The 24,507-nt window shown below is 45.1% G+C and overlaps 2 protein-coding genes and 1 non-coding gene across 8 annotated transcripts; 1 reads left to right on the top strand and 2 right to left on the bottom strand.

Annotated features, from left to right (window-relative positions):
- Positions 1-525: 525 nt before the first annotated feature.
- LOC138832518 (carbonyl reductase [NADPH] 1) lies at positions 526-5,596 on the bottom strand. Of its 2 annotated transcripts, none has more exons than XM_070030646.1 (4): positions 5,349-5,596; positions 3,672-4,146; positions 2,813-2,920; positions 526-1,181 (listed from the first exon to the last, which is right to left on the bottom strand). In XM_070030646.1, exons 2-4 carry the CDS (start codon positions 3,958-3,960, stop codon positions 745-747), a joined length of 834 nt encoding a protein of 277 aa, XP_069886747.1. In that variant the 5' UTR covers positions 3,961-4,146; positions 5,349-5,596; the 3' UTR covers positions 526-744. The 2 variants fall into 2 exon arrangements, with proteins under 2 accessions (XP_069886747.1, XP_069886748.1); XM_070030647.1 differs by having other exon boundaries at positions 5,421-5,596.
- A 226-nt stretch (positions 5,597-5,822) lies between these two features.
- Positions 5,823-23,999, top strand: Setd4 (SET domain containing 4). Of its 5 annotated transcripts, none has more exons than XM_070030644.1 (11): positions 5,823-6,014; positions 7,581-7,690; positions 9,242-9,337; positions 11,417-11,454; positions 12,118-12,206; positions 14,138-14,567; positions 15,943-16,117; positions 18,509-18,590; positions 20,250-20,330; positions 22,876-22,999; positions 23,779-23,999. In XM_070030644.1, the coding sequence occupies exons 2-11, from the start codon at positions 7,618-7,620 to the stop codon at positions 23,911-23,913; spliced, it is 1,323 nt and encodes a 440-aa protein (XP_069886745.1). In that variant the 5' UTR covers positions 5,823-6,014; positions 7,581-7,617; the 3' UTR covers positions 23,914-23,999. The 5 variants fall into 5 exon arrangements, with proteins under 5 accessions (XP_069886745.1, XP_069886744.1, XP_069886742.1 ...); XM_070030641.1 differs by lacking the exon at positions 5,823-6,014 and adding an exon at positions 6,242-6,536; XM_070030642.1 differs by lacking the exon at positions 5,823-6,014 and adding an exon at positions 6,242-6,540.
- Trnaa-ugc (transfer RNA alanine (anticodon UGC)) lies at positions 19,025-19,092 on the bottom strand. The gene has a single exon. It is a non-coding gene; the product is annotated as a tRNA-Ala (tRNA).
- Positions 24,000-24,507: the final 508 nt, after the last annotated feature.

Raw genomic sequence — 24,507 nt, 5'->3', positions numbered from 1 at the left:
GCTTCAGAATTCTCAGCAGCATGCTCCTTGCTGCAAGTAGCAAACCTGCTGTCCTTCTCAGGTCTCCTGGCTGCGCTTCTCAGTGGTTCATTCATGAAGGGGTGAATCCATGAACTCTGGTTACAATGTGATACATGGGGAAATATTTTTATGATTGTAGACTAGATGAAATTATCATGTCCTCCCTAAATCTTAAATTGCTAACCAGAGAGATACCCTTGGATACATTCTCTCCAAGCGTGTGCACGTATACACAGACACACACACACACACAGACACACACACACAAAGTCTAGCTTTGGAAACATAAAATTTAACAAGGCACAGCAAGGGTCAGGACAGCTTTGGTTTAGTGAACAGTCTGTGTATGAATGTGGGCCATGTGCAAGTCCTGGTGTTTGAACTCAGGGCCCAGGCTCTGTCCCTGAGCTTTTATGATCAAAACTCCTGTTCTATGGCTTGAGTCACACTTTGCACTTATAACTTTGTACTCCTGAGAGGCTGCAGAAATGGACCATTCAGGCATCTGTATTTTCAAATTTTATTTAATTTTTGTCTTTCTGTTTCACTGAAGAAGATTTAGTCATTTATCCATTCAATCATCTATTCAATTAGTAGCAGATTAGTACAGAGTACATGAGAAGAACGTTTTGATTTTTTTCTTCTCTTTCAGTAAGGATATTAGGAGTAAGGCATATTAGGTCAGGGAACAAAATATAGACCACAGATGGAGGAGAGCTGAGCTCACCATTTTTCAACTTTTTTCTCTGTGACAAACTGTCCATGAGGCCCCTCTGCATCTGGGGGTAGGAGAGCCAAATACACAGGGGTCTCTGCTCCTTCTTCTGGGCTTTTGGTAGCGGTGGGTCCCGCCATGTCGGTTCTCACCCACCCTGGGCAGCAGGCATTCAGGAGGATTTTGTCCCCACTCCTCTGCTCGTTGAGCTTTCTGGCATGGATTCTGGACAAGACTGTGACTCCAATCTTGCTCACCCCATATGCAGTGTTGGGCCAGCCTTCCTGTTGGTGCACTCCTTTCTTGGTATCTTCCACAAACTTGTTCATAAGCCCTGTTAGCTCCTCCTCGGTGATGGTCTCACTCCGAAACTTCTCCTGCAGCTCTGGGCTGCAGCTTTTCAGGGCTCTCACACTCACAGTGCTTGACACATTGACCACTCTGCCTAAAATACAACACAAGTGATCACACAGGAGTTTAGATCAGGACATTCTACAAATTTCCATTGGAGAGAAAATTAGCAGTCTGAATTGGAAGACTACACACAGATGGTGCTGTAGTCCAAGGCCTTCCATTCAGCTTTCAAGATCAGGGCAGGTGAAGGAAGCAGATGACATTGGGAAGAGCTTCCCTTTGGTTCTAGTGATGAGTCTGGAAGCACTGGAACCTTTTGAATAAGATGGGAAACAACTCTGAAAAGTGACCTCTGGTCTTTACTGCTGTGTGTTTAATTAGTGGTGTGGTTGACTTGGTTTCTTTTTTCTTTTTTTTTTTTTTTTTTGGGGGTCCGGTCGTGGAGCCTGAACTCTGGGCCTGGGCGCTGTCCCTCAGCTCTTCAGCTCAAGGCTAGCGCTCGATCCCTTGAGCCACAGCGCCACTTCCGGCTTTTTTCATTTTGCTTATGTGGTGCTGAGGAATTGAACCCAGGGCCTCATGCATGCAAGGCAAGCGCTCTACCACTGAGCCACCTTCCCAGCCCTGACTTGGTTTCTAAATGATGAAGTATTAGAAAAAAGTACAGTGAGAGAATCAGGAGTTTGTTATTTTAGTGGATACCAAAAATATGCCAGGAGATAAGTCACCAGAACATAGAGATCCTTTTATATGATGCCAAGGGCTTGGGTTCTCTCTTGAGGGATCTTTAGGAAGGGAGCAGCCAGGCAGAGTGCATAGAACCCTGGGAAAGGACCAGGCTCAAGAAGGATAGCCTCGCCGGGCGCTGGTGGCTCACGCCTGTAATCCTAGCTACTCAGGAGGCTGAGATCTGAGGATCTCAGTTCAAAGCCAGCCCGGGCAGGAAAGACCGTGAGACTCCTATCTCCAATAAACCACCAGAAAACCGGAGGTGGCACTGTAGCTCAAGTGGTAGAGCGCTCGCCTTGAGCTGAAGAGCTGAGGGACAGCGCCCAGGCCCAGAGTTCAGGCCCCACGACCGACCAAAAAAAGAAGGATAGCCTCTTTGTGGGGGTGGGTGGGAGGGTCTCAACTGTGCAACCTGAGAGCTGAGGTCCTGCTGTAGAAGCAGGAAAGAGGGATCTGAAAGACGTTGAGGGGGCACAACCTGAGGACTTGGAAAGTAATTCTCAAGGGGCAGGGCAGAGTAACCCCAGGGATACTAGTGGCTGAGATGAGTTAGGGAGAAGGAAAGAACCTTCTGGTGATGCCTGTTGTATATATGGACATCAGGGGATGTAGAAGCAGGAGACACATATGTGTGTCGCTATGAGTGTTGTAGGTAGGTAACAAACTTGAGGTGGGCAGTCTACTGTCTGGGTAGTAGGGAAAGCTCCACCAGCTTGCTTAGGAGCACAGCAACAGAAAAGGGGAACACAGTGTGAATCCAATGGGCCTAGCACATGTGACGGAATGTAGGAACAGATAAACCTGTTCTCAGGACACCTTTGAACCAAGACTTGAAGGATAAGAAAGAGCTAGAGGCACAAAGATGAGGAAAACCTAGATGGCTGCGCGGGAAGGCTAGAGGATCAGCAGGAAGGCTGCTGCAGCTGCAGCTTCAGGGTGAGAGGGACAAAAGCCCACGTGGGCATGGCAGATTTCCACCTCCCCCCCACTCACCTTGAGGTTTCATTAGAGGGAGTAGCTCGGTGCTGACATTTTTGGTACCAAAATAGTTCGTTTTCATGGTCACTTCTGCTTGAATATGAAACGGCGTGGGATCAGCCTCTTTCAGGGGAGAAAGATAACAGTCACAAACTGCATTCAAGGGATAGACTTAAACAGAGACACAGTCCCCTCGTGTTAGAAATCTGAGTATGTGGGGCCAGGAAGGTGGCTCAGTGGTAGAGCGCTTGCCTTGCATGCCGGAGGCCCTGGGTTCGATTCCTCAGCACCACATAAGCAAAAAGAAAAAAAGCCAGAAGTGACGCTGTGGCTCAAGTGGTAGAGCGCTAGCCGTGAGCTGAAGAGCTGAGGGACAGCACCCAGGCCCAGAGTTCAGGCCCCACAACAGGACCCCCCCCCAAAAAAAAAGAAAAGAAATCTGCGTATGTGAAGGAAATGCCAGTTACACAATTGTGCCACCGTCCATCTGGTTTGATGATGCTTTAGTTTTTTTTTTTTTTTTAAAGTAAGATTCTGTTTTATACGATGGCACAAGTGGGCGAGCTAGGGGGAGGCTGTCCGACAGCGCTTTTTCTTTCCCTAAACTTGTTATTTCAAAAACAGTTAAAAAGTTCGTCCTGCTGTCTGTCCTTAAAGCCCAGTTACAGAGCAATTGGGCGAAGGAGATCTGGAAGTGATCCCTAGGAGTCCCAGCAGCGTGAGCATAAGGTCCCAGGGTGGCTGACACTTTCCCAGACTCCTGCGCCTCCCTGGGAGCCCATCGTGCCCCCCCCCGGCTCCTCCCCAGCCCCCGGCCCCGCGCGGCCCACCCCGTCTGGAGGCTCCCGGGGAGCTCGCACCCCGACCCCCTTACGCTTGAAGGCGATGCCCGCGTTATTGACCAGCACGTTGAGCCCCCCGTACTCCTTGAGCAGGAAGTCGCGCAGGGTGCGGATGCTCTGCGGGTCGTCGATGTCCAGCGGGTGGAAGCGCGGGCTCAGGCCCTCGGCCTGCAGCTGCTGCACGGCCGCCCGGCCCCGCGGCTCGTCCCGCGCCGTGAGCACCACGTCCCCGGAGAACTGGCGGCACAGCTCGCGCGTGATGGCGAAGCCGATGCCCTTGTTGGCTCCGGTCACCAGCGCCACGCGTTTGGTGGGCGACATGGCCGGGCGGGCGGCGTGAGGCACCTCCGTGCAGAGCGGGCCGGGTGGACACACGGAGCCGCGCGTGGGTCCGCGGCTCGGGCGTGTGCAGCACCTGAAATTAAGGTCTGGGCGGCAGTGGCTCAGTGCGCAGGCGCATCGGAGGCTCCGCCCCCCGAGGGCGTGGCTTGGCGCGGAACTCAGGGGCTGCAGAAAAGTTAAAAATTGGCCACTAGTCAGCTACACGTGAATGGTTGGCCTCCACCCTGTCACCTGGGGTGACAGGTAAGCTCGGGATGCTGGGTGCAGGCAGGACAATCCGACCTGAGCCCGGCTGTAAACTCCCCATTGAGGTTGGAAGACAGAACTGGACCCTAGGACGGTCCATTAAGACAGACGAACATTGCATCGTCTGTAGTCACCCTCCCCCCATTCTAAACTCAAGCATCCTGTCTCCTGGCTCTGACTCTACAAACCCCCGACTCACCCCCCTCCCCCGAGCTCAGGCTCCAAGCCTTTGGGAAGGCTGTTAGGCCTCAATGAACAGCCCTAGCCTCTTACAATGGAGTCGGGCTTTTTTTTTTTTTCTTTCCCTTTTCCTTTCTCTGCCATTTTCCTAACAACAAGTGCAAGTACACAACTCTCATGGGTCTTAGACTTTGTAAAAGTGGCGGGCTTGTCTGCTTGTGTTTCAAGGCTGTCCCGTTGCTCGGGAGCATTCATTATGATAGCATTTTCCCTTGGAGGAAATAAGGTCATTTCTTATGCTCGGACTATGCAAGATATTGTTGAGGAAGGCTGGGTCAGATTATGGAGATCTCCGCGACCCTCGATAAGGATGAGGGCTTTTATCTGGAAGGAGTTTTGGAGGGAAGTTTGCAGACAGACAGAACAGAACTTGGCAAAAGGAAGTCATGAAAAGCGACTTGAATTTTGCCCTAGTAGCCAGCCCAGGGCTTATGGCTACCAGCTGCTTTATAAAGGAGCCTGGCAGCAAGCTTCGTTCTCACAGGCCAAGTGACTCTCGACTTGTACTGACCCCTCATCCCTGCGTCTCTAAGGTTTGCCCCCTCTCCTCGCAGCCGCCCCTCAACTCACAGTTGTGCTCACAGGACTGGGATTAACGTACAGGCTTTTTTTCTGGTGCTTAAAAAAAATATATATATATCTATATCATTGGGCCTGGGTTCAGTTCCTCAGGGCCACATACACAGAAAAGCCGCAAGTGGTGCTGTAGCTAACTGGTAGAGCTCTGGCCTTGAGCCAAAGAAGCTCAGGGACGGTGCCCAGGCCCTGAGTTCAAGCCCCAGGAGTGGCAAAATAAATAATAAGAAAAATGGACATCGTTGCAACATCACTATTTTATGCAGCTGATGTCTGTGTTCGGACGTAGGTCGCATCGAACCTACCAGAGCTACGCAGAAACAGCTGGGGCCTGCGAGGGAACTCTTAAAGATAAAGCGGGCGCGGGCGCGGGTCACCTTGAAGCTACTTCTCGCCCGCCGTCCCGTTTCTGCCCCGCACGTTTTGGGTCCTGATCAAGGTAGGTTCGGATCCCACCGGGGTTAGGAATGTTCAAATAGACGATAGAGTTCCCGGAGGGCTGCGGGGAACCGGGAGAGGCGGAGCGGAGGCCGGGCACAGGCGGGGCCCTGGCCCGCGCGGAAGGGGCTCCGCAGCCGGCTCCGGGAGCGCGTCAGGCCCCTTCTCCGGTTCCCTCCTCCGCGCCCCGCCGGTCCCCGCCGGTCCCCGCCGGCTCCCGCCTTTCCCGCCCGGACCGGCCGCTCCCGACGTGGAGGCGCTGGCTTAGGGCTCGGCCAATCCCGGGCTACTGCGCATGTGCGCTAGGGGTGGGACCGGCTGGGGCGCGAGGGCGGCGCCGCCCGGCCAGTGACAGCCAGGGGCTCCCAGTGCTCGGAGGGGGCCGCGGGCGCTCGGCCTCTCCTCGCCCTCCTCCTCCTCCCCGGCTTCAGCCCGCTGAACCCGAGTGGGGACGGTGCGCGGCGGACGTCCCGAGCCGAGGGCCCGCCCAGAGGACGCCCTGGGAGTGCGGAAGTGAGCCGGAAGTACTCCCGGTGAGGCTTCCGGTTTCCTGGGTCAGTGGAGTTTCTGAGGGAGTGGAGCTCCGCGGCCGCCAGGCGCGTCTGGCCCTTCGCCAATTAGCGAGTGCCGCTGGTTCGGCGGCTCCGGACCGGCTGGAGGCGGCCCGGGCGGCACGCGGGGGCCGCGGCGGGAGCACCGGGCGCTGCGGGGAGGCGGCGCGGGCCGGGCCGCGGGAGGCCCCCGCGCCGCCCCGGCGGGACCGAGCTCGGGGCGCCCCGGCCCCGGAGCACCGGGGCTCCGAGCTTGGCTAGGCCGGAGATGAGCGCTCCGCGTGGTCGCGGGTGGCCCAAGCCTTGAATCCTCGCCACGCTGGAGGCTGAGTTACGGAGGACGGCCTTTTGAGACCAGTCCGGGAAGAAAAGTCCCAGAATCCCCGGCACAAAGCTGGGCTGGGGGAAGGCGCTGTGCCAGCCACGTGAACGGGTTCAAGCCCCAGTACCGCAGAATCCGCCCAGCCCCGCGCTGGGGACAGCGTTACCACACACACTGTCCACGTGGGTAATAGGCACAAGTCGCTTTTGTGCTTAAATATAAGCACCTAGCATCGCAGGATAGCAGAGTGACAACAAAAGCCCTTGTCTTGAATATGTTTCCAGATAAGCTGCTTTAAACCATTTATTATGTATACCGTGTTCAAAAGCAGACCCAAAAGGTCTGCAGGTTTTATATTTTTTACTAGTTTGTCATGGACATGTTGACATTTTAGCTCTTGCGTCTAATAATAGTATCTGCATTAATTCCTATTCTAGTAGTTACGCTCTTGCTTGTGTTGTGCTGGTGTATTTAATGGATTTCATTTTTATGCTTCTAAGGAAGAAGCATCTTGAAACCAGTAGCTACTTTGAATCTTAGGATCATTTCTGGGTGGTTTGCTCTCAGCTCTAGTTTCCAATCTGTTGCAAACACCCATTTAATTGTATTTAGCAATTTTGGAGTCTAAACCAGTCTGTAGTATGTTCAGAGGAGTTTGTTTTTTCCCAAAGTCGTCATGGATGATTGCACTTCATCATTACTGTCTATTTTAGCAAACAGTAAATTAAAAAAAAAATATGGTTCAAACTTGAGCCACACCTCCAGCTTTCTGCTGGATAGTTTGGGCAGACTTCTGTAGACTTATTTACCAAATTAGCTTCAAACCTCAATTTGCAGGATCTCAGCTTCCCGAGTAGTTAGCATTGATTACTGTTGTGAACTACTGGAGTCCAGCTTAAACTGTAAACTCTTACTTCAGTTGGTTCTTCAGTAGATGTTGATTAAGATCATGATGGGGAACTCACCCAAACATGTTTATGGAATCAGCTGTGAGAATTTTCATGATTAATCCTCATTCAGTAGGACTCCAAAATGAAATCAGGCATTCTGAGTGATGCACATTGTTATTACAGCAGTTCTGATTTAGCTATGGGTACAAAGCCTTGGTGTACAAAAATCCCATAGAGAAAGGCTATCAAAATGTAAGTTTGCATACTCAAAGGTAAAAAGCTCAGTCTGAATTATTTAAAAACAAACAGTTAAGTAATTATTGCTATTCATTTCAGATCGAGCAGCCAGCTGCACAGAAACCACAATTTTAACATGCCAAAGGGAAAGGGGAGAACAAGCAGAATCAGAAAGCGAAAACTCTTCAGAACTTCTGAACTGAGAGGAGGTAGAGTGCAATTTTTGTTTTTTGCATTAAATCAGTATTGTCTATTGTAAATGTCTTTTTTTTTTTTTTTTCTGGTCGGTTGTGGGGCTTGAACTCTGGCGGCGCTGTCCCTGCGCTCTTCAGTGCTCTTCAGCTCAAGGTGAGCGCTCTACTGCTTGAGCCACAGCGCCACTTCCGGTTTTCTAGTGGTTTATTGGAGATAAGAGTCTCACAGACTTTCCTGCCTGGGTTGGCTTTGAACTGCGACCCTCAGATCTCAGCCTCCAGAGTAGCTAGGATGACAGGCGGGAGCCACCGGTGCCCGGCTTGTCTTGTCTTTTCATTGTATTTTTTGAATTAGTTCCAAGGTGTTGGTTCTAAGGCTTATCATACATGACTTGCTTAGAATCTGTTTTATTTTAGTTCTTGGCTTAAGCTGCCGTAACCAGACACCATGGTCGGGTAACTCATGCAAAATTGTGATTCTCAAGGTGGTAAAGACAGGAAAGTTAAAGTTCAGGTGCTGGCAGATTTGGCTCCTGGGAGTGTGGGCTTTTACCTTGGCTTGCAGCTTTCCCACTGTGTTGATATGCCTAGGAATCTCTGTTGCCCATCTCTTTTGGGGGGTGAGTGCTGGGAATTGAATCCATGGCTTCATATGCTCTAAGCACATGCTGTCCCCTCTTGCTGTCCAGAACTTTTAACGTGAACGGATATCGGATTCTTTTTTTTTTTTTTTTTAGTCTATCATCCATCAGGGCAAGGCTAGCACTTTACTATTTGAACCATAGTTCTACTTATGGTTTTCTAGTGGTTCACTGGATATAAGAGTCTTTTGGACTTTCCTGCCTGTGCTAGTTTTGAGTTGTGATCCTTAGATCTCAAACTCCTGAGTAGCTAGGATTATAGGTGTGAACCACCTGGCTCAGATGTGGGATTTTTTTTGGTCAAAGGCTTTTTCTGTATCTGTTTAGATGATCATGTGATTCTTATCTTTGGCTCTGTTAATGTGATTACATGTATTGATTTACATATATTAAGCCAGCCTCGCATTTCTGAGATAAAAAACCACTTGTAGAGTATAACTTTTGGATTAGTTGTTGAATTCTGTTAGCATGTATTTTTATTAAGGAGCTTTGTAGCTATGCTCATTGAAGAGATTGGAGTATAGTTCTTTTTTTTTTTCTATTTTATTTTATTTTATTTTTTATTTATTTTTTTAATATTATTTTATTTTATTTGAGAACATACTGTACAGAGGGGCTACAATTACATGGGCAGGATAATGCATACATTTCTTACCAAGCATTGCAGCCTCCTCCTTTGTTTACCCTTCACCTCCCTTCCCAGCCTCCCCCCTCCCCCCACTATAGTTCTTTTTTTAAAATTGGGTCCCTACGTGGTTTTGGGATAGTGTAAGGCTGGTTTCATAAAATGTGTTTGATTGGTGATCCTTCTATTTCCATTTCATGGAAAAGTTTGAGAAGTACTTGTGTTAGTTTGTCTGAGCCACTGGCACCTGGCTTGATAACGTGACTTTAATCACTATTTTTTCTTTCCTCTCTGGATTAGTGAATGAGAGCTACAGGTCTGAATTTATAGAGCTGAAGAAGTGGCTGAAAGCTCGGAAGTTCGAAGATACAAATTTAATACCTGCTCGTTTTCCAGGTAAGGATTGGCATTCAGCTCTCCCGACCTCAGATGGGAGCCCCCTGATTGTTGCAGTGAACTGTTTTCTTTGGGGCATGCTTATTGCTGTGGGTAGGGTGAATAATAGTTATTTGTACTTCATCTTGCTGCACAGATAAATGAAAGTGTCCTGTGGAGGCTATGACAAAATGATTAAATAAACCATTATTCCTCTGTACATCACCTTGACAATAAAATTAAATTAAAAAATGAGTAAATAAAATTTGAAAAAGAGAATGAAAATAGAAAACACAAAGGCCACAGATAAAAGTAACACATGGAAGACACATACAGAATCTTTCACATTTGTTACAGATGAGCTAGCTACAATTTTGACTTGTCTTTCAAAGAACCTACACAGTTCATTAGGATCAATGATTTGCATCTCAATGAGTGCTGTGTAAACTGTGTACTCAGCATTATTGCAGGTTTTCCTGGACTCCCATCTGAAGAAAACCTCTACTTTGGGTCCTTGGAGGACAGACATGTTGTGTGGTGACTCACTTTCTCAGCAACATCCCCAAGGTGGTTTCATAGGATTTTTCACATCATACAGGCTGGTGGGATTATGTCAAGCCTCAGTAAGATTGGTTTTCAAGGTTGATGGATATTCCAGCTGGCAAGTTGAGATTCTCTTGGGTGCTGTGGCTCTAGGAGCCAAAGGCTTCATCAAACATTGTCCCTCAGCTGGTCTGCGTCTGTGCAGCTCCTGGGTTGGAGTAGGAGCTCTCTGGGTAGGCAGTTAATTATAGAGCTGTTGGGTTCTATAGTTCCCCCAGCTGAGGTAGGTTAACATTCTCTCTGGGAACTGGAGAAGTCATGTGGAGGTTAGGTTGACATTTAGTTCTGAAATATGTCACAGAAGCTTGACAACTTGCTCTTGGTGTGTGCCTGCAAGCAAGCCCCCTGCCCCACCCATGGGTAGGTTGAAAGTAACCACCAGGTGAACCAAGATGCATTAGATCTGCTATAGCACAGACCGGTTGACCATTGGTGCCCAGAAGTTCTCCGTCACAGGCTAGGCTGCAGACATTTTACTTTACCCAAACCTTAAAGCATCTACCACTGATTAATCCCTCTGGTGTTGGGGTACCTGTTATTCAGGTACCTATTAGGTAGTTTAACCTGCAGCAAAGATCTTCCTTTTATATCTCCTGAGATAAGTGATTTCCCATGTGTGCCACTGACCAATGGAGATGATGGGCATCAAGTTATTCCCTGTGAGTCAGGTACACCTGGTGACTTGGGTGCTAAAATGGTTGATTTGAATTGTCAGCCCTACTCACAGTGTTGATCTCCAAAACAGAGTTAATTGGTCATTGGAGAACATTGTAGTTCTGAGTACTTGTGCCATAGTGAACTGTTGGGCCTGCTCAGGTAAATGAGGGAGGTTACTAAGTTGTTTGGAAACATGCTGCCGGATCAGTAACAAGTGTGGAGTTGTGCAAGGTTGAGCACATGATTGCTGAGAGGTGTTCTTGTAGAATATGTTTGTGTAGTTACCTTTGAAAGACAATTAAGCATGAAGACCCTTTCTTCATGGCCTACCCTGGCTCCGTTTGACTCCATTTTGGTTCTACACACTTTTCATAGGTGTATTTTCTGTTAGGTTCTTCCCTTCTCTATGATTGGGAACCATATTGTTAGTCACAAACAAAACATTTAGCTTTGTCTTTAATGTGTCAGTAAAGTAAAATTATTCTCTTACATTATACTGTGTAGATTACTCTTCACCTGTTTATCTTGGGAAAATAGTGTCAGGGCTTTTGCAGTACCTGAAGCCTTTAGCTTTCAGCCCTGAACCTTGCTTTAGTCTTCAAGAATTAAAATCCCCCAGGAGGTCAGAATAGCTTCCTGACTTTATCGGGGTCTATGTCAAAGGTTGAGTTACCCAGCCTCAGCTTTGGATACATTTGAATAAATTTCAGCTTTGAAATTTATTCATGTTTCATTCAAAAATGATTTCTAGAACTTTGAAGGTATGGTAGCCTTTACCCTTTTGTTTGCTTTTTTGTTTTTTGTTTTTGCTTTACCCTTTGTTTGTCTTTGCTTTCTTAGGAACAGGAAGGGGGCTGATGAGCAAAATATCCTTGCAGGTGAGAACTTCACTTTTATCCCTGAAGTCCAGTATAGATTTGCTGCTTTGTTTTTGTGGTTTAGATCAAGTCACGTGATTGTAGTTCACACATACTAGCAATTTTCCACCTAATTGCTGTGTTTGATTAGGATTGTATCAAGGGTGATTAGGTTTGCAGCTTATAAAACCAAATATCTAGCCAGGCACTGGTGGCCCATACTTGTAATCCTAGCTACACAGGAGTCTGAGATCTGAGGATCATAGTTCAAAGCCAGTGTGAGACTCTTACCTCCAAAAAGCCAAAAAGACTCTTATAACCAAAAAGCCTAAAATAGTGTTGTGACTCAAGTGGTAGAGCACAAAAAGCCCAGGGACAATGGCTAGGCCTATAGTTCAAGCCCCAGGACATAAAATGAACATATATGAACATAACTCATATCTAAGCCATGCTAAAACAACGTGGAAGTTTGTTTTGCTGTCATTTACATAAGCCTGGAGGAGGGCAGGCTTAGCACTGTCTGGCGGTTTGTCCCTGCATCTCCCCAAGGCTCTTGGAGCTTAAACAGCAGGAGGGAGCAAGGTGGGAGGAATGAAGGACAGACGTACATTTAAGGATGCTCCCACCCATGTCATTAGTCTGCATGGCTGCATGTTGTCTTACACTTTACTTTTGTTTGGCTAGGAGGGACAGATGATTATTTCCTTGCCTGAGAGCTGCCTGCTCACCACGCACACAGTGATTCGAAGCTACTTAGGGCCGTACATTACCAAGTGAGTAACCACACCATCCACCTCTGGTGCCAGTGCCTCTGTCATTGGCAGATGTTGAATGTGGCACAGTTCATGAGGACCTAGCCCTGTGTCTAGCCAAGAAGTACCTGAAATGATTTGGAAGGCTTATTTTGTTCTAGGAAGTTTATTTTTAATTACTTGTAACTGCCTTTTTAAGGCTTTTAAATAGGCTCCTGAGATGTGAATGTGAAAATGGAGATGAAATGGAGAGTGTGTGTAAATCACAGGCAAGAGCCTTCACTTGGTAATAAAAGCTATTACCAGCTAGCCTTCACTTGGTAATACAAGCTATTAACCATCATGGAAGGTCTTGGTAGACATTAGTCAGCTCACTTAAAGGCCTACTCTGTTGGACTTGGTAGAATTCTTCAATTGTGGAGAGGTTTAACATGAAGTAAAGAAGCTAGGTTTTTTTTTTTTTTTTTGTCGGTCATGGGGCTTGAACTCTGGGCTTGGGTGCTGTCCTTGCACTCTTCAGCTCAAGGCGAGTGCGCTACTGCTTGAGCCACAGCGCCACTTCCGGTTTTCTAGTGATTTATTGGAGATAAGAGTCTCATAGACTTTCCTGCCCTGGCTGGCTTTGAATCGCCGTCCTCAGATCTCAGCCTCCTGAGTAGCTAGGCTTACAGGCGTGAGCCACCGGTGCCCCGCTAAGAAGCTAGTTTTATTTAAGTGTAGAAGAGCTAGTAATGTATGTATTGAGAACCAGGTTAGGGCTTGTGTTGTAATGTGTGAATGTGTGTGAAGACAGAGTGAGTGAAATTCTCAGCAGATGTAATTCCAAAATTCTGAGGGTTGAAAGACTGGGCTGTTTCTTAACCTAATGTAAGCTTTCTAATCCACTTCCTCACCCCCTAACATCTTCAGATGCCTGAGTGGAGGCAAGTATGCTCTTAGGAATGTATTTTTTTGAATCATTCTGAAATTTTGAATAGAATGTATTGGAATAGAGGAGTCCGGATTTTGAGAAATTAATAATTTTTTTTTTTTTGGTTGATTGTGGGGCTTGAACTCGGCCTGGGTGCTGTCCTTGAGCTCTTCAGTTCAAGGCAAGCACTCTACCACTTGAGCCACAGCCACTTCTGGTTTTCTGGTGGTTAATTGGAGATAAGAGTCTCAGGAACTTTCCTTGCCTGGGATGGCTTTGAACTGCAATCCTCAGATCTCATTCTTCTGAGTAGCTAAGATTACAGGTATGAGCCACTGGCACCTGGCTAATGATGACTTTTTTTAAGTCGATTTATGAGGCCTGGAGTTATATATTAATAAATGTTAAAAATAAAACTATATAATCCATAGTATAATAAGAGCTTGAGACTTGCAACAAGTATATAATTAGCACGTGCAATTTCCAGGTCAAGTCAATACTGGTGGAACTTTCAGTGATGAAAAAGATGTTTTGGATTGCATTGTCCTATATGGTAGCCAGCAGCTACAAACGCTTATAGAGTAGTTACAATGTGGCTTGTCTTTCTGAGGAATTGAGTTTTAAATATTATTTAATTATAAATTAAGCCTATACAGTTAAATGAACCCAGTGGTCACCATGTTGAGGTATAGGTCAAAGTTTTTCCCACCAGTTTTTTTTGCTATATTTTATATCCTTACAAAGTGAAATGGACTTAAGCAAAAACTTTCAAACAGTTGGAGCAAAAGGGACTCATAAATATCCACAGGAGTTGCCTTGTCAGTCAGCTTTTCTGACACCTAACTGTGGCTTGTTGGGAGCACCTGTAATGGCGTGTGCTCCAGAGAGGAAAACCTGTAAGAAAGAAGCAGCTCTCTTGGGTGCAGTAAGTAAACATAGTTTGATGGTTTCAGTAGTGTCTCTGGCAGCAAAATAAACCACTGGGCTGTTTCTGCATTTTGGACAAAAGTTACTCCTTCAATCTGTCTTTTAATTTCACAAGGTGGAAGCCTTCCCCATCTCCTCTGCTGGCCCTGTGCACCTTTTTAGTTTCAGAAAAACATGCTGGGGACCGGTCTCTGTGGAAGCCCTACCTAGAGATTTTACCCAAGTCGTATACCTGCCCTGTCTGTTTGGAGCCAGAAGTGGTGGATCTTCTTCCCCAACCTTTGAAAGCAAAGGCCATAGAGCAGAGAGCCCATGTGCAGGAGTTCTTTGCTTCCTCCAGAGACTTTTTCTGTTCTCTGCAGCCTCTTTTTGTGGAGGCCATTGACAGCATCTTCAACTACAGTGCCTTCCTGTGGGCCTGGTGCACTGTCAACACCAGAGCTGTGTACCTGAGGCCCAGGCTGCAGAAGTGCCTTTCCGCAGAGCCCGACACGTGTGCACTGGCTCCATACCTGGATCTGCTGAATCACAGCCCACATGTCCAGGTGAGAAGCCGACATGGGGATGTACACTTTATTTCCATAGGAGAATGCCACATGTATAATCTGGGACTTTGAGTAGTGAAACTGTAACAAGGTGTGAAGTAAATCGAACCCCACTGTCATTATTAGCATACTTTTACTTTACCTTATGTCTCTGCTGGAGTCTCTCCAGGCCTATGGAGTGCAGAGTTGCCTTTAGCTGCAACCAATTGAACAGAATCTTCCATTCTTCTTATTCCACCCAGACTAGAGAGGTCTCACATGCTTCCCTGTCCCTTCCTTATACTTGGTGGCATAGCTGAATGTTTATCCTTCTTCTGATCAGTGATTGACATGTTTCTTCCCTGCTGACTTCTGAAGTCTTTGAGGTGAGGATATTACCTTGTTCTTTGTAACTCCAATATTTAGGGCAGTACCTGGCACAGACTTGCTGTTTAGTCTGTTTTTTTTTGAATGGAGAGATTTTAGAATATTTGTGGAGAAAGGAGTATGGGAAATTGAGGAAGAATCCTGCTTTAGGAGACCAGCCATCTCCACTTTCCCAACCGTTTTCTCATGTATCACATCTGGAAGAGATTATTTTCAGGAAGTGCTGGGGTATAGGCAAGACGTGGCGGGCAGAGAAGAGTCAGTCCACCCACTTAACCTATAACCCACTGAGGGTACAATGGGATGGGATTGGTGCCTATGCTGGTCCCTCGTGTGACATGCCACCATGAGAAGATTCATGTCGCCTTTTAGTCCAGGTGACAGAGAGAGAGCTCAGGGAGGAGCTGCTCTGTCTTCTCAGGCCAAGGACAGTCCCTGGCCTGATGGTTGTTACTTTTATAGACAGGTGTACAGAGCCTGAGATCAGTTGAATATTTCTGAGGTTGATGTTGATTTCTGTATTGAATGTCAGGGTGTGCAGCCCTGTAGGATGCTGTCATGGGACTCACCCAGTATGCAGTAGCCTGTTTTTATGCATTTATGTTGAAAACCAGTGGTTTTATAGACTACTGTAGGAAGATCACAATGGATAAACAGCAGCATGTCACTGGAGGGTCCTGAACTAAGAACTATCTTGATTGTGTTAAGGGATTATTGAAAAGCAACTTGTGACAGATACTACAGGACTAGGGTTGTCTCAAATATTTATCTGGTTCATTACAGCTAACTTCTGGTGTCACTGCCTGTGCTCTTCCCTAGGCTGGTACAAACCAGATTCTTGATCTTAGTTGTCCAGTGACCTGTCCCCGGGGCTCCTGCCCTCACCAAGGGGGTGAAGCACAGGAGTGGATGTGAGCTTCACAGCTGCACCTCGCTTGTTAATACCATGACCTAATTATAGCCTGTAGTGTATACTGTAAGGAACAATTTCTGTCATTTTTTATTACAGGTACAAGCAGCGTTTAATGAGGAAACAGGCTCTTATGAAATTAGAGCGGCTTCACGTTACCGAAAACACGAGGAGGTGTACATCTGCTATGGTCCTCATGATAATCAGAGGCTGCTCCTGGAGTATGGCTTTGTTTCCCTCCACAATCCTCATGCCTGTGTGTATGTCTCAAGAGGTTGGAGTTAACTTTATTTTCATTAAGATAATAGGATGTTTTTCTCATTATGAGATATGGTTATTTTCTGGGTTATTTATTTTCTTGTGCTGGTCTTGGGACTTGAACTCAGGGCCTGGGTCTTATCCCTGAGCTTTTTTGCTCAAGGCTAGCATTTGTGCCACAGCTCCCACTTCTGGTTTTTTTGTTTTTATTAATTAGAGATAAGAGTCTCATAGACTTTTCTGCCTGGGCTTTGCCTGAACTGTGATACTCAGATCTCAGCCACCTGAGTAGCTACGATTTTAGACATGAGCCACCAATACCTGACTATTTTCTATCCCCCTACCTGTAAAGTACACAAAGCCCCCTATGTGTCCATTTCCTGGAATTTGACAAATAGTACTTTAGATATTCAGAGATGCTTTTACAAAAAAATGCAGTACATATCATAAACTCTCCTGGGTACAGCTCTTGCTGATTGTGTAATGTCACTGTTGAGGTAAAGACAGCAAAGCTGGAAGTGGTGCTGTCAAGTGGTAGAGTGCTAACTTTGAGCTGAAGAGCTCAGAGACAGTGCCCAGGCCCAGAGTTCAAGCCCCACAACCGACAAAAAAAAAAAAGAAAAAGAGGAAAGACAGCAAAGTTCTGATTAATGGTAAGGATGAGAAGACTCCGGAAGAATGAACTAGGGAGCTTAGGCAGGTGGGGGAAAACTGCTAAGATGGAAGACACTGAGTTGCTGTTGCTATCACTGATGATAAAATAGGAGAGTAAAGAATAAAAACTTAAGCTGGGCGCCAGTGGCTCATGCCTGTAATCTTAGCTACTTAGGAGGCTAAGATCTGAGGATGGCAGTTCAAAGCCAGCCCAGGCAGGAAAGTCCTTGAGACTCTTATCTCTAGTAAACCACAAGAAAACCGGAAGTGGTGTTGTGGCTTAAGTAGTAGAGCACTTGCCTTGAGCTGAAGAGTGCAAGGACAGCGCCCAAGCCCAGAGTTCAAGCCCCACAACCGACAAAAAAAAAAAAAGAACAAAAACTTATTAGCACTTTTACAAATCCATAGGTACAAGCCTATCGTATGAGCCTGTTTTAGAACTTAATGCCTGGTGAAATGTTGATTTTATTCATGTGTGATCTAATGATCATGATTGATCTCATTACTCTAAAGTAATAATGTAGCTATTAAATTTATGATATGCAAACTCTAATAGTAGTCAGTGGAAAATGAATTTTTCCCTCATGAAGCACAGAGAGGCAGCTTTGTAAGACAGGAGGAAATTTGTAGGGATTTTCCAGTTTAATTTGAGGTATATTTGTAAGCCCAAGTGAGTGTAGGACTCAGTTGAGGCGATACTTTCTCATCCTGTAGGCAGAATGATAATTGTATTTCTCAGAATGGACATTTTACAATCCTAATACTGTTGATGGTTTTCAAATAAAAGATGTCAAGTACATTAGTTTGAACAAAAATTAGATTAATAATAGCTTCCTTTTTTTTTTTTGTCAGTCATGGGTCTTGAACTCTGGGTCTGGGCCCTGTCCCTGAGCTTTTCAGCTCAAGGCTAGCGGTCTACCACTTGAGCCACATCGCCACTTCTGGTTTTCTGGTGGTACTTCTGGTTCTGTGGTGGTTTATTAGAAGTAAAAATCTCCTGGATTTTTCTGCCTGGCTGGCTTTCAATCACAATCCTCAGATCTCAGCCTCCTGAGTAGCTAGGATTACAGGTGTGAGCCACCAGTGCCTGGCTATTTTGGTTATTTGTATATTTGAAAAATGGAGTAGGTGCAGGACGTGCTTAATCATGAAGCAGTTGTCTAGCATGCTCAAGGCCTGGATTTGATGATCATTAGATCAGTGTCAAAAGAAGGAAGCGAGGGAGGGAGGAAAGGGAGGGAAAGAAAAGAAAAGGAGGCGGAAAGAGAGAAAAAAAATCTTTTATTCTGGCTTTGTCTTTTTTGCATATTCACTTTTATTGTTTTGTGGTTGTAATCCCTCATGTCTGACTGCTTTGAATTCTGGTTGATAGATAAAACTCAGTATTATGAACCTTTTCTCTTTCATTTCTACAGAGCCTGTTTTTTTGTGTGTGTGTGTTATAGTTTTGCAATAGTGTTTTAAAGTCATAAATATTGAGTTTTGCTGCTTGGTTTACTTGGTGGTAGCCTGAGCTGGGCTGGGGATGTTTTGTCGGATAGCCTTGGAATTCTTACAGCTTTTCCGGGATGACTAATGATCTTAGGGAATTGGACTTGAAGAGATTTCTTTTATGTGAATTAGGAGAAACTATTTTGCAGCTCTTGATTGCTAATAAGAGGTGAAGTACTTTGATCAAGAAGGAAGGGAAGATGTACTTGTATCTGAATTAAATCCTAAATCTGTTGGATTTTGTATTCTTTTTTAAATACAGAAATACTTCTCAAATATCTTCCACAAATAGATAAGCAGATGAACAAAAAGATTTCCATTTTAGAGGATCATGGCTTTATGGAGTAAGTATTTCTCTTTTCCTTTTGAAGTGATTCCTGCAGAGGCCAGAGGTCATGGTACAGTACTTCTGTAGTCTATAATCCCAGCTGCTAAGGATGTAGGAAGATTAGAAGGTCAAGGTCAACCTTGGCAGATGCTAGCCAGACATACAAAAGGCTAGGTATGCGGCTCAAGTGGTACAGTACTAAAATGAGGAAGGCCTTGGGTTCAGTCCCCAGTGCTGCCCCCCCCCCCACAATAAAATAAATAAAAAAATAAGTAATTCCTTCTGGAAATTCTCATGGTATATTTGAGAGTTTTTTTCTTTTTTTTTTGGGTCTGGTCGTGGGGCCTGAACTCTGGGCCTGGGCACTGTCCCTCAGCTCTTCAGCTCAAGGCTAGCGCTCTACCACTTGAGCCACAGTGCCACTTCCGGATTTTTTTCTTTTTGCTTATGTGGTGCTGGGAATCGAACCCAGGGCCTCGTGCATGCAAGGCAAGCACTCTACCACTGAGCCACTTCCCCAGCCCCTTGAGAGTTTTTTTCTATCTGTTGGAGACATTCTTCATTATTAGCTGGCAGCAGGTAGGTATTAGCACTGAGTTAAGCACTCAGTGTTGCAGAGATACAAGGAGAGTAAGACACTTAACAATCCTTATTTAGGAATATAAGATACAAACTTAAAATACTAAATTATTGTGCTTGAGCAGTTTGTGTATGTATTGAGGTAACCTGGGTGAGTGTGTCTGGGTCTGGTGGGATGGCATTGGAGCATGTCGGCCACGCTGGCCTGTAGGAGAACCTGTCACCTGACATCTTGGGTCAGGGTCTTGGCTAGGTTCCAACCACATAGTGTTTCTTTTCCTGTTTTCTGGATGAAATCAGGTTTTATATAATATAGCAGTAGAGGGAGAATAACCCAGTAATATTGGCTGCCACTTGTTTAATTCCCCAGGATATACTAAAATTTTCATTCTGTACATCATGGTAAATTATGCTGTGTATTCTGTTCTTGTAGCTCCTTCAATTAAGAATAATGTACTTTAGTAAAAAATGTGAAAAGAGACTTGTGTTACTGTCTTTATTCTTAAGTATTTGCATAATGTCCCCTCCCTTCTTTGGCCAGTACTGGAGTTTAAACTCAGTCTCAAACTTGCTCAGCTTCCTTGTTTGCTTGGTGCTCTGTTACTTTTTTTTTTTTTTTTGTCTGTTGTGGGTCTGAGCTCTGGGCCTGAGCGTTGTCCCTCAGCTCTTCAGCACAAGGCTAGCACTCTACCACTTGAGCCACAGTGCCACTTGGGGCTTTTTCTGCTTATGTGGTGCTGAGGAATCGAACCCAGGGCTTTATGTGTGCAGGGCAAGCACTCTATCACTGAGCCACCTTCCCAGCCTGGTGTCTGTTACTTGAGCAATGCCTCCAGCCCTGCTTTTTGCTGACTGTTTTAGAGATGGAGTCTCACAGACTTTTTTGACCAGATTAGCCTTGAACCACAAAAATCTTTTGGATCTAAAATTATAGGCATGAATCATGGATGACTGACCTCTTTTCCCTTTTTGACAAAGATAATAGTTAATAATAATTTGTCACCCCCACCCCCTTAAAAAATGTTTGGCTTTTTAGGCATTTGTAATGGCATGATGAAATAGGAAAAAAAATGAAAGATTTGTTTTTGTACTTTAGAAATTTGACATTTGGATGGGATGGACCATCTTGGAGATTACTCACAGCTCTTAAGTTATTATGCCTGGAAGCTGAAAAATTGTAAGTCCCACATGTGTTTGTTGCAGCTATAGCTACAATCGAGACATAACTTTGTGTTTTGTATTTAACTCCTAAACTCTTTTGGAATTTTGTCTTTAGGATCATAATGAGGGTGACAATCTTGAGAATTTTTCAATGTCTACTCAGATATTACCCTTTGGTGACTTGATGCTTTTTGATCAGGGTAAATAAACTGTGTGCATTGGCACTGCTCAGGAAGGCTTTGGGGAGGTGGGTTTTTCTTAGGGTCAAGTAGAGCTCCTAACCAGGCCTCCCACCCAGGTTTAACCCCTGCAGGTCCAGAAGCCCTGGGAGACCTCTGACTTCGCCATGGGAGAGGCGGGTGGATGAGCCTCTGGTGTGCACAGGCTCCTTACCCTTGAGCGAGCTTTCTTCCATCCTTTCAGTGGCTGCAGTTAGCACATTGGGCTGTGTTCCGTCCACCGCTTTTCCGGTCTTGGTCCCTGGTCAAGAGAGCGGCCATCTTGCTATACCTCAACTATGAAGGGGAACTTAGTTCTCCCAGTGGTTGGGATGACTAAGTGATTTCTAAATGTTTAGAAACAACCCTGAGCAAGTGCTGGTGAGTGGTGGGTGCTCACTCAGTGTGTGGTGTGTGGTGCTGTGTATGATGTTTGCTGCTTTTCCTGTAGGGGTGTGGGAAGTCAAGTCTCCCTGGTCCCAACATCTGAAATACAGCTGACTCTTGGACAACATGGGTTTGAACTCTATAGGACCACATGGGTCTTAAAAAAATCTGCTACACTGGAAACACTTTTCAGACAAACTAAAGCAGCCTAAAAATACTGAGAAACTTAAGTGAATCCATAAAATAGTGGCCTGCCATTCACTACCATATAAATATGGACATTTGTTACAAAAATTTTGTATTTATCAGAAGTTACATGAATGCTTGCAGATTGCAGGTGGAGCTAAATTGATAGTCAAGGGAAATGGAAACAAATGTAACAATGTCGTGTTAATTAGCAGCAGTACATAGTGTCCTGCTGTAAGAACTTCAAGCTACCATTGTAGCTCTGTTGCATTGAATTGAGGTAGTGCCTAAATCCAAGGTGAAGCTCATCATTTATTGTTTACTAGAAAACTCAGGCACACTTGCTGACTATCCAAAATAGGCGGCCAGTTAAGGCCAGTGACTATTCACAACCTTTCCTGGCTATGTCTTCTTCTTCCTGTCGCTTTCCTTTGTCTTGTCCTCTCTGTTCATCATGTTAGATCTCATTTTGTCTTGTGTGGTGGAACTGTGTTAGAACACAGTCAGAACAAGGTGTGTTTTGGGCCTTTTGAGGCACCTCGGCCTAAAATTAAGTACAGCTACTGGTGTTTTCCAGAGGTCATCCCTAGGCCTCCTTTCCTCCTGGATTCACCTCTGAGTGTCTGAGTAGTTGGAAAGCTACTTGATAGGTGTTTGCATGCCAAATCTCCCACCTGCTCTCCACTTGGCTGGGTCTCTTAATCTCACTTTCTCTATTCTCAGTTTCTTAGCATCTAATATGTGGAGAGCAATTTGTGAAGATTAAATTAGATAATGGTTCTAGACAGGACCAGTGCTAGGACATAGTGATTTCCTGTTTTCTTTCACGAGAAGCCAGCTATTCCCTACAAGGTTGCAGCCATCATCTCTGAGGGTCTTCATATCTGTTCCCTGTTGTGTTCTGTCAGATATTGGAATTGCTGACTGCTTTGCGTTTACCTCCATCCTCATGTTTCAGCATCCTTTACATTCTCATTCCCATTGCCTTTCTCCCCTCCCGTATGCTCTCCCTCCACAATCTGCCTCTCCATTGACACTCCCTGGCTACTGCTTCTCCTAAGAGAATTAGATTTGGCTTGGCCAAATGAGTCATACAGTGTTCTGCTTTGGCTCACTGGTGCCCACCCTAACACACTGACCCTCCCCCACCCTCCTGCTGTGGTCTTCAGAAAGTTGGATCCACCTGATCATAGTCCCACTGCTTCCCAATGTGGGTGGTGTCAAAGTGCAGTGACCTGCATGTAGAGAAAGGCTTGGCTGTCGACCCCTCCCGCCTTATGTAGGGCAGTTTGCTTTGTGAAATGTATTCCAGTTGTCATCATTTAGAAAACTCCTTTTCCTTCCCTTTAGCTAAACCACACTGGAGTTTTCTGGCTGAGGTTATGGACTTGTCTTTAGTCTATCCTCTGTGTTGTGCTTTCGTCAGTTCCTTCTGTTTCTGTCTTTTGCTCTGTTGTCATAGCTGATGGTTTGAGGGCACTGACTTGTGTATCAGTCACAAGGTTGAGATGATAACAGGCTTTTTTCTTAGACAGCCAAGAGTAGCCACTTCCCATGTATTTATTGTGGATTGCTCTGTCGTTCCTGTTTTCTCTTCACTTCCACACAGAGGCTACAAGTGGCTGGAAGTTATAGAGAGTCTGTATATGGAATGACTTTATGATTCTGGAATAATAGTTGAGTTTGTGTGCTATGTTACAGTGTCAAAGTGCTTTTGTTCTTTCAGAGTCTGCTGAAATGATTTGATTTCATGTGACATTTTGGTTCTAGTATGTGCTGGAAACAAGTACTTCTTGGAGAAATAATTTCATATATGAATGAGAGGAAAAGTTTGGAAGTGGCCCAGAAAATTTGCTGTTATTCCATAGAAGAGACTAATACTATGCTTCTAAAGGTGTGTTTCTAGAATAGTGCATCTCTTTCTTAAAAAGATTTTAATTATGAATTACTTTGTATTTGGCATTGGAAGTAATGCATTTTACAAGGTTATGGTTACATGTCTTCAATAAATAGTCATCTTTATTATTAACGGCTAAAATACCTATACCTTTAAGTGATTTTTTTCTTTTTAAGGACATGTAAAATTGTACATTTATTGTATACAATTTATATTATATGACTCATAATAATTTGAGATACATGTGTGCATTTATATGTATACATATGCCTACATATGTGCACATACATACATGTAGACATTATGAAATAGCTTCATCAACTATCATGTGTTACCTTGCCTTTCTTTTGTGAGAATCTCTTAGATCTGCTTTCTTTTTTTTTCTTTTATATATATATGTATATATATATATATATATATATATTTCTTTTTTTATTGTGAAAATACCGTACAGAAGGGTTACAATTACATGGGCAAGGTAATGAGTACATTTCTTATCAAGCATTGCCTCCTCCTTTGTTTCCCCTTCCCATCCCTTCCCATCTTCCACCCCCACCCCCCAGATCTGCTTTCTTAGCAGCATTTGTATCTATTGTCTGAATTATGATGAACTATAGGTCCTGTGATGGGCAGTGGCTCCTGCTCTTTTATCTAGTTCAAATTTAGTGTTGTTTAGCTATCCCCTGATAATAGTAAGAGCCATATTGTTAATGGGTCATGGTAAATGGTACAATATATTTACTTTTTACTACAATAACATGGCAAAATACCTTTAGGTTTCTCGTTTGAAGACAGAAAAATTGTCTTTGGTCAGCCAGCTCACTTTGGTGGAAACACTGTGGATAGAAGAACTGAAGATTCTCCAGGCCTCTGCTGAAATCCTGAACAGATTACAATCCACCTTTTCCTGACTTCCTTGAAAAACATTTGATCACCTCCTATGGTGGGTGTGGCTTGTTTTTAAACAAGGATTGGATTAAACTGATTTATATGGAATCATTTGTTGTTGAATAGTTTCCATTAAACATTATTACATGCTCACTGCATTCATTGTGATTGTCCTACAAATACCTTCCCCCTCCCCATTCTTGAACTCTGGGCCTGGGCACTGTCCCTGAGCTTCTTTTTGTTCAAGGCTAGAGCTCTATTACTTGAGCCACAGCTCCACTTCTGGCTTTTTCAGTGAGCAATTGGAGAAAAAAAAGTCTCACAGACTTTTCTCTCCAGGCTGGCTTTGAACTGTGATCCTCAGCCTCCTGAGTAGTTAGGATGACAGGCATCAGCCACTGGTCCTGACTCAGATACTGAACTTTTAAGTGTCTTGATGGGACAGAATGTTGGCCACTCCTGGACTAGGAAGGAATATCTGAGGGGGCTCTGGGTGTGAAGACGCAGGGGCACTTCTCTACAAACATTAAACAACAGTGGGGAAGGAAAAAGGAAGGTGACACTGAAGTGTTGGAGCTGGGAGGGAGGCTGTGAGGGAGCCAGGAGCCCGCCTGGAT

Source organism: Dipodomys merriami, unplaced genomic scaffold (genome assembly GCF_024711535.1).
Source record: "Dipodomys merriami isolate MVZ:Mamm:240054 unplaced genomic scaffold, mDipMer1.0.p SCAF_2, whole genome shotgun sequence".
Taxonomy (NCBI): Eukaryota; Metazoa; Chordata; class Mammalia; order Rodentia; family Heteromyidae; genus Dipodomys; species Dipodomys merriami.
The sequence above is the reverse complement of the archived record's forward strand: the minus strand, read 5'-3'. Positions and strand labels throughout refer to the sequence as shown.

Excerpts from the sequence above, each read along its gene's own strand:
- LOC138832518 (XM_070030646.1), bottom strand. The coding sequence starts at position 3,960 with ATGTCGCCCACCAAACGCGTGGCGCTGGTGACCGGAGCCAACAAGGGC. Across the intron at positions 2,921-3,671 it reads CGCGGGCATCGCCTTCAAGC|AGGCTGATCCCACGCCGTTT; the intron begins GTAAGGGGGTCG and ends CTCCCCTGAAAG. Across the intron at positions 1,182-2,812 it reads CCCTCTAATGAAACCTCAAG|GCAGAGTGGTCAATGTGTCA; the intron begins GTGAGTGGGGGG and ends GTTGTATTTTAG.
- Setd4 (XM_070030644.1), top strand. The coding sequence starts at position 7,618 with ATGCCAAAGGGAAAGGGGAGAACAAGCAGAATCAGAAAGCGAAAACTC. Across the intron at positions 18,591-20,249 it reads GAGGATCATGGCTTTATGGA|AAATTTGACATTTGGATGGG; the intron begins GTAAGTATTTCT and ends TTTGTACTTTAG. Across the intron at positions 23,000-23,778 it reads CTAATACTATGCTTCTAAAG|GTTTCTCGTTTGAAGACAGA; the intron begins GTGTGTTTCTAG and ends AAATACCTTTAG.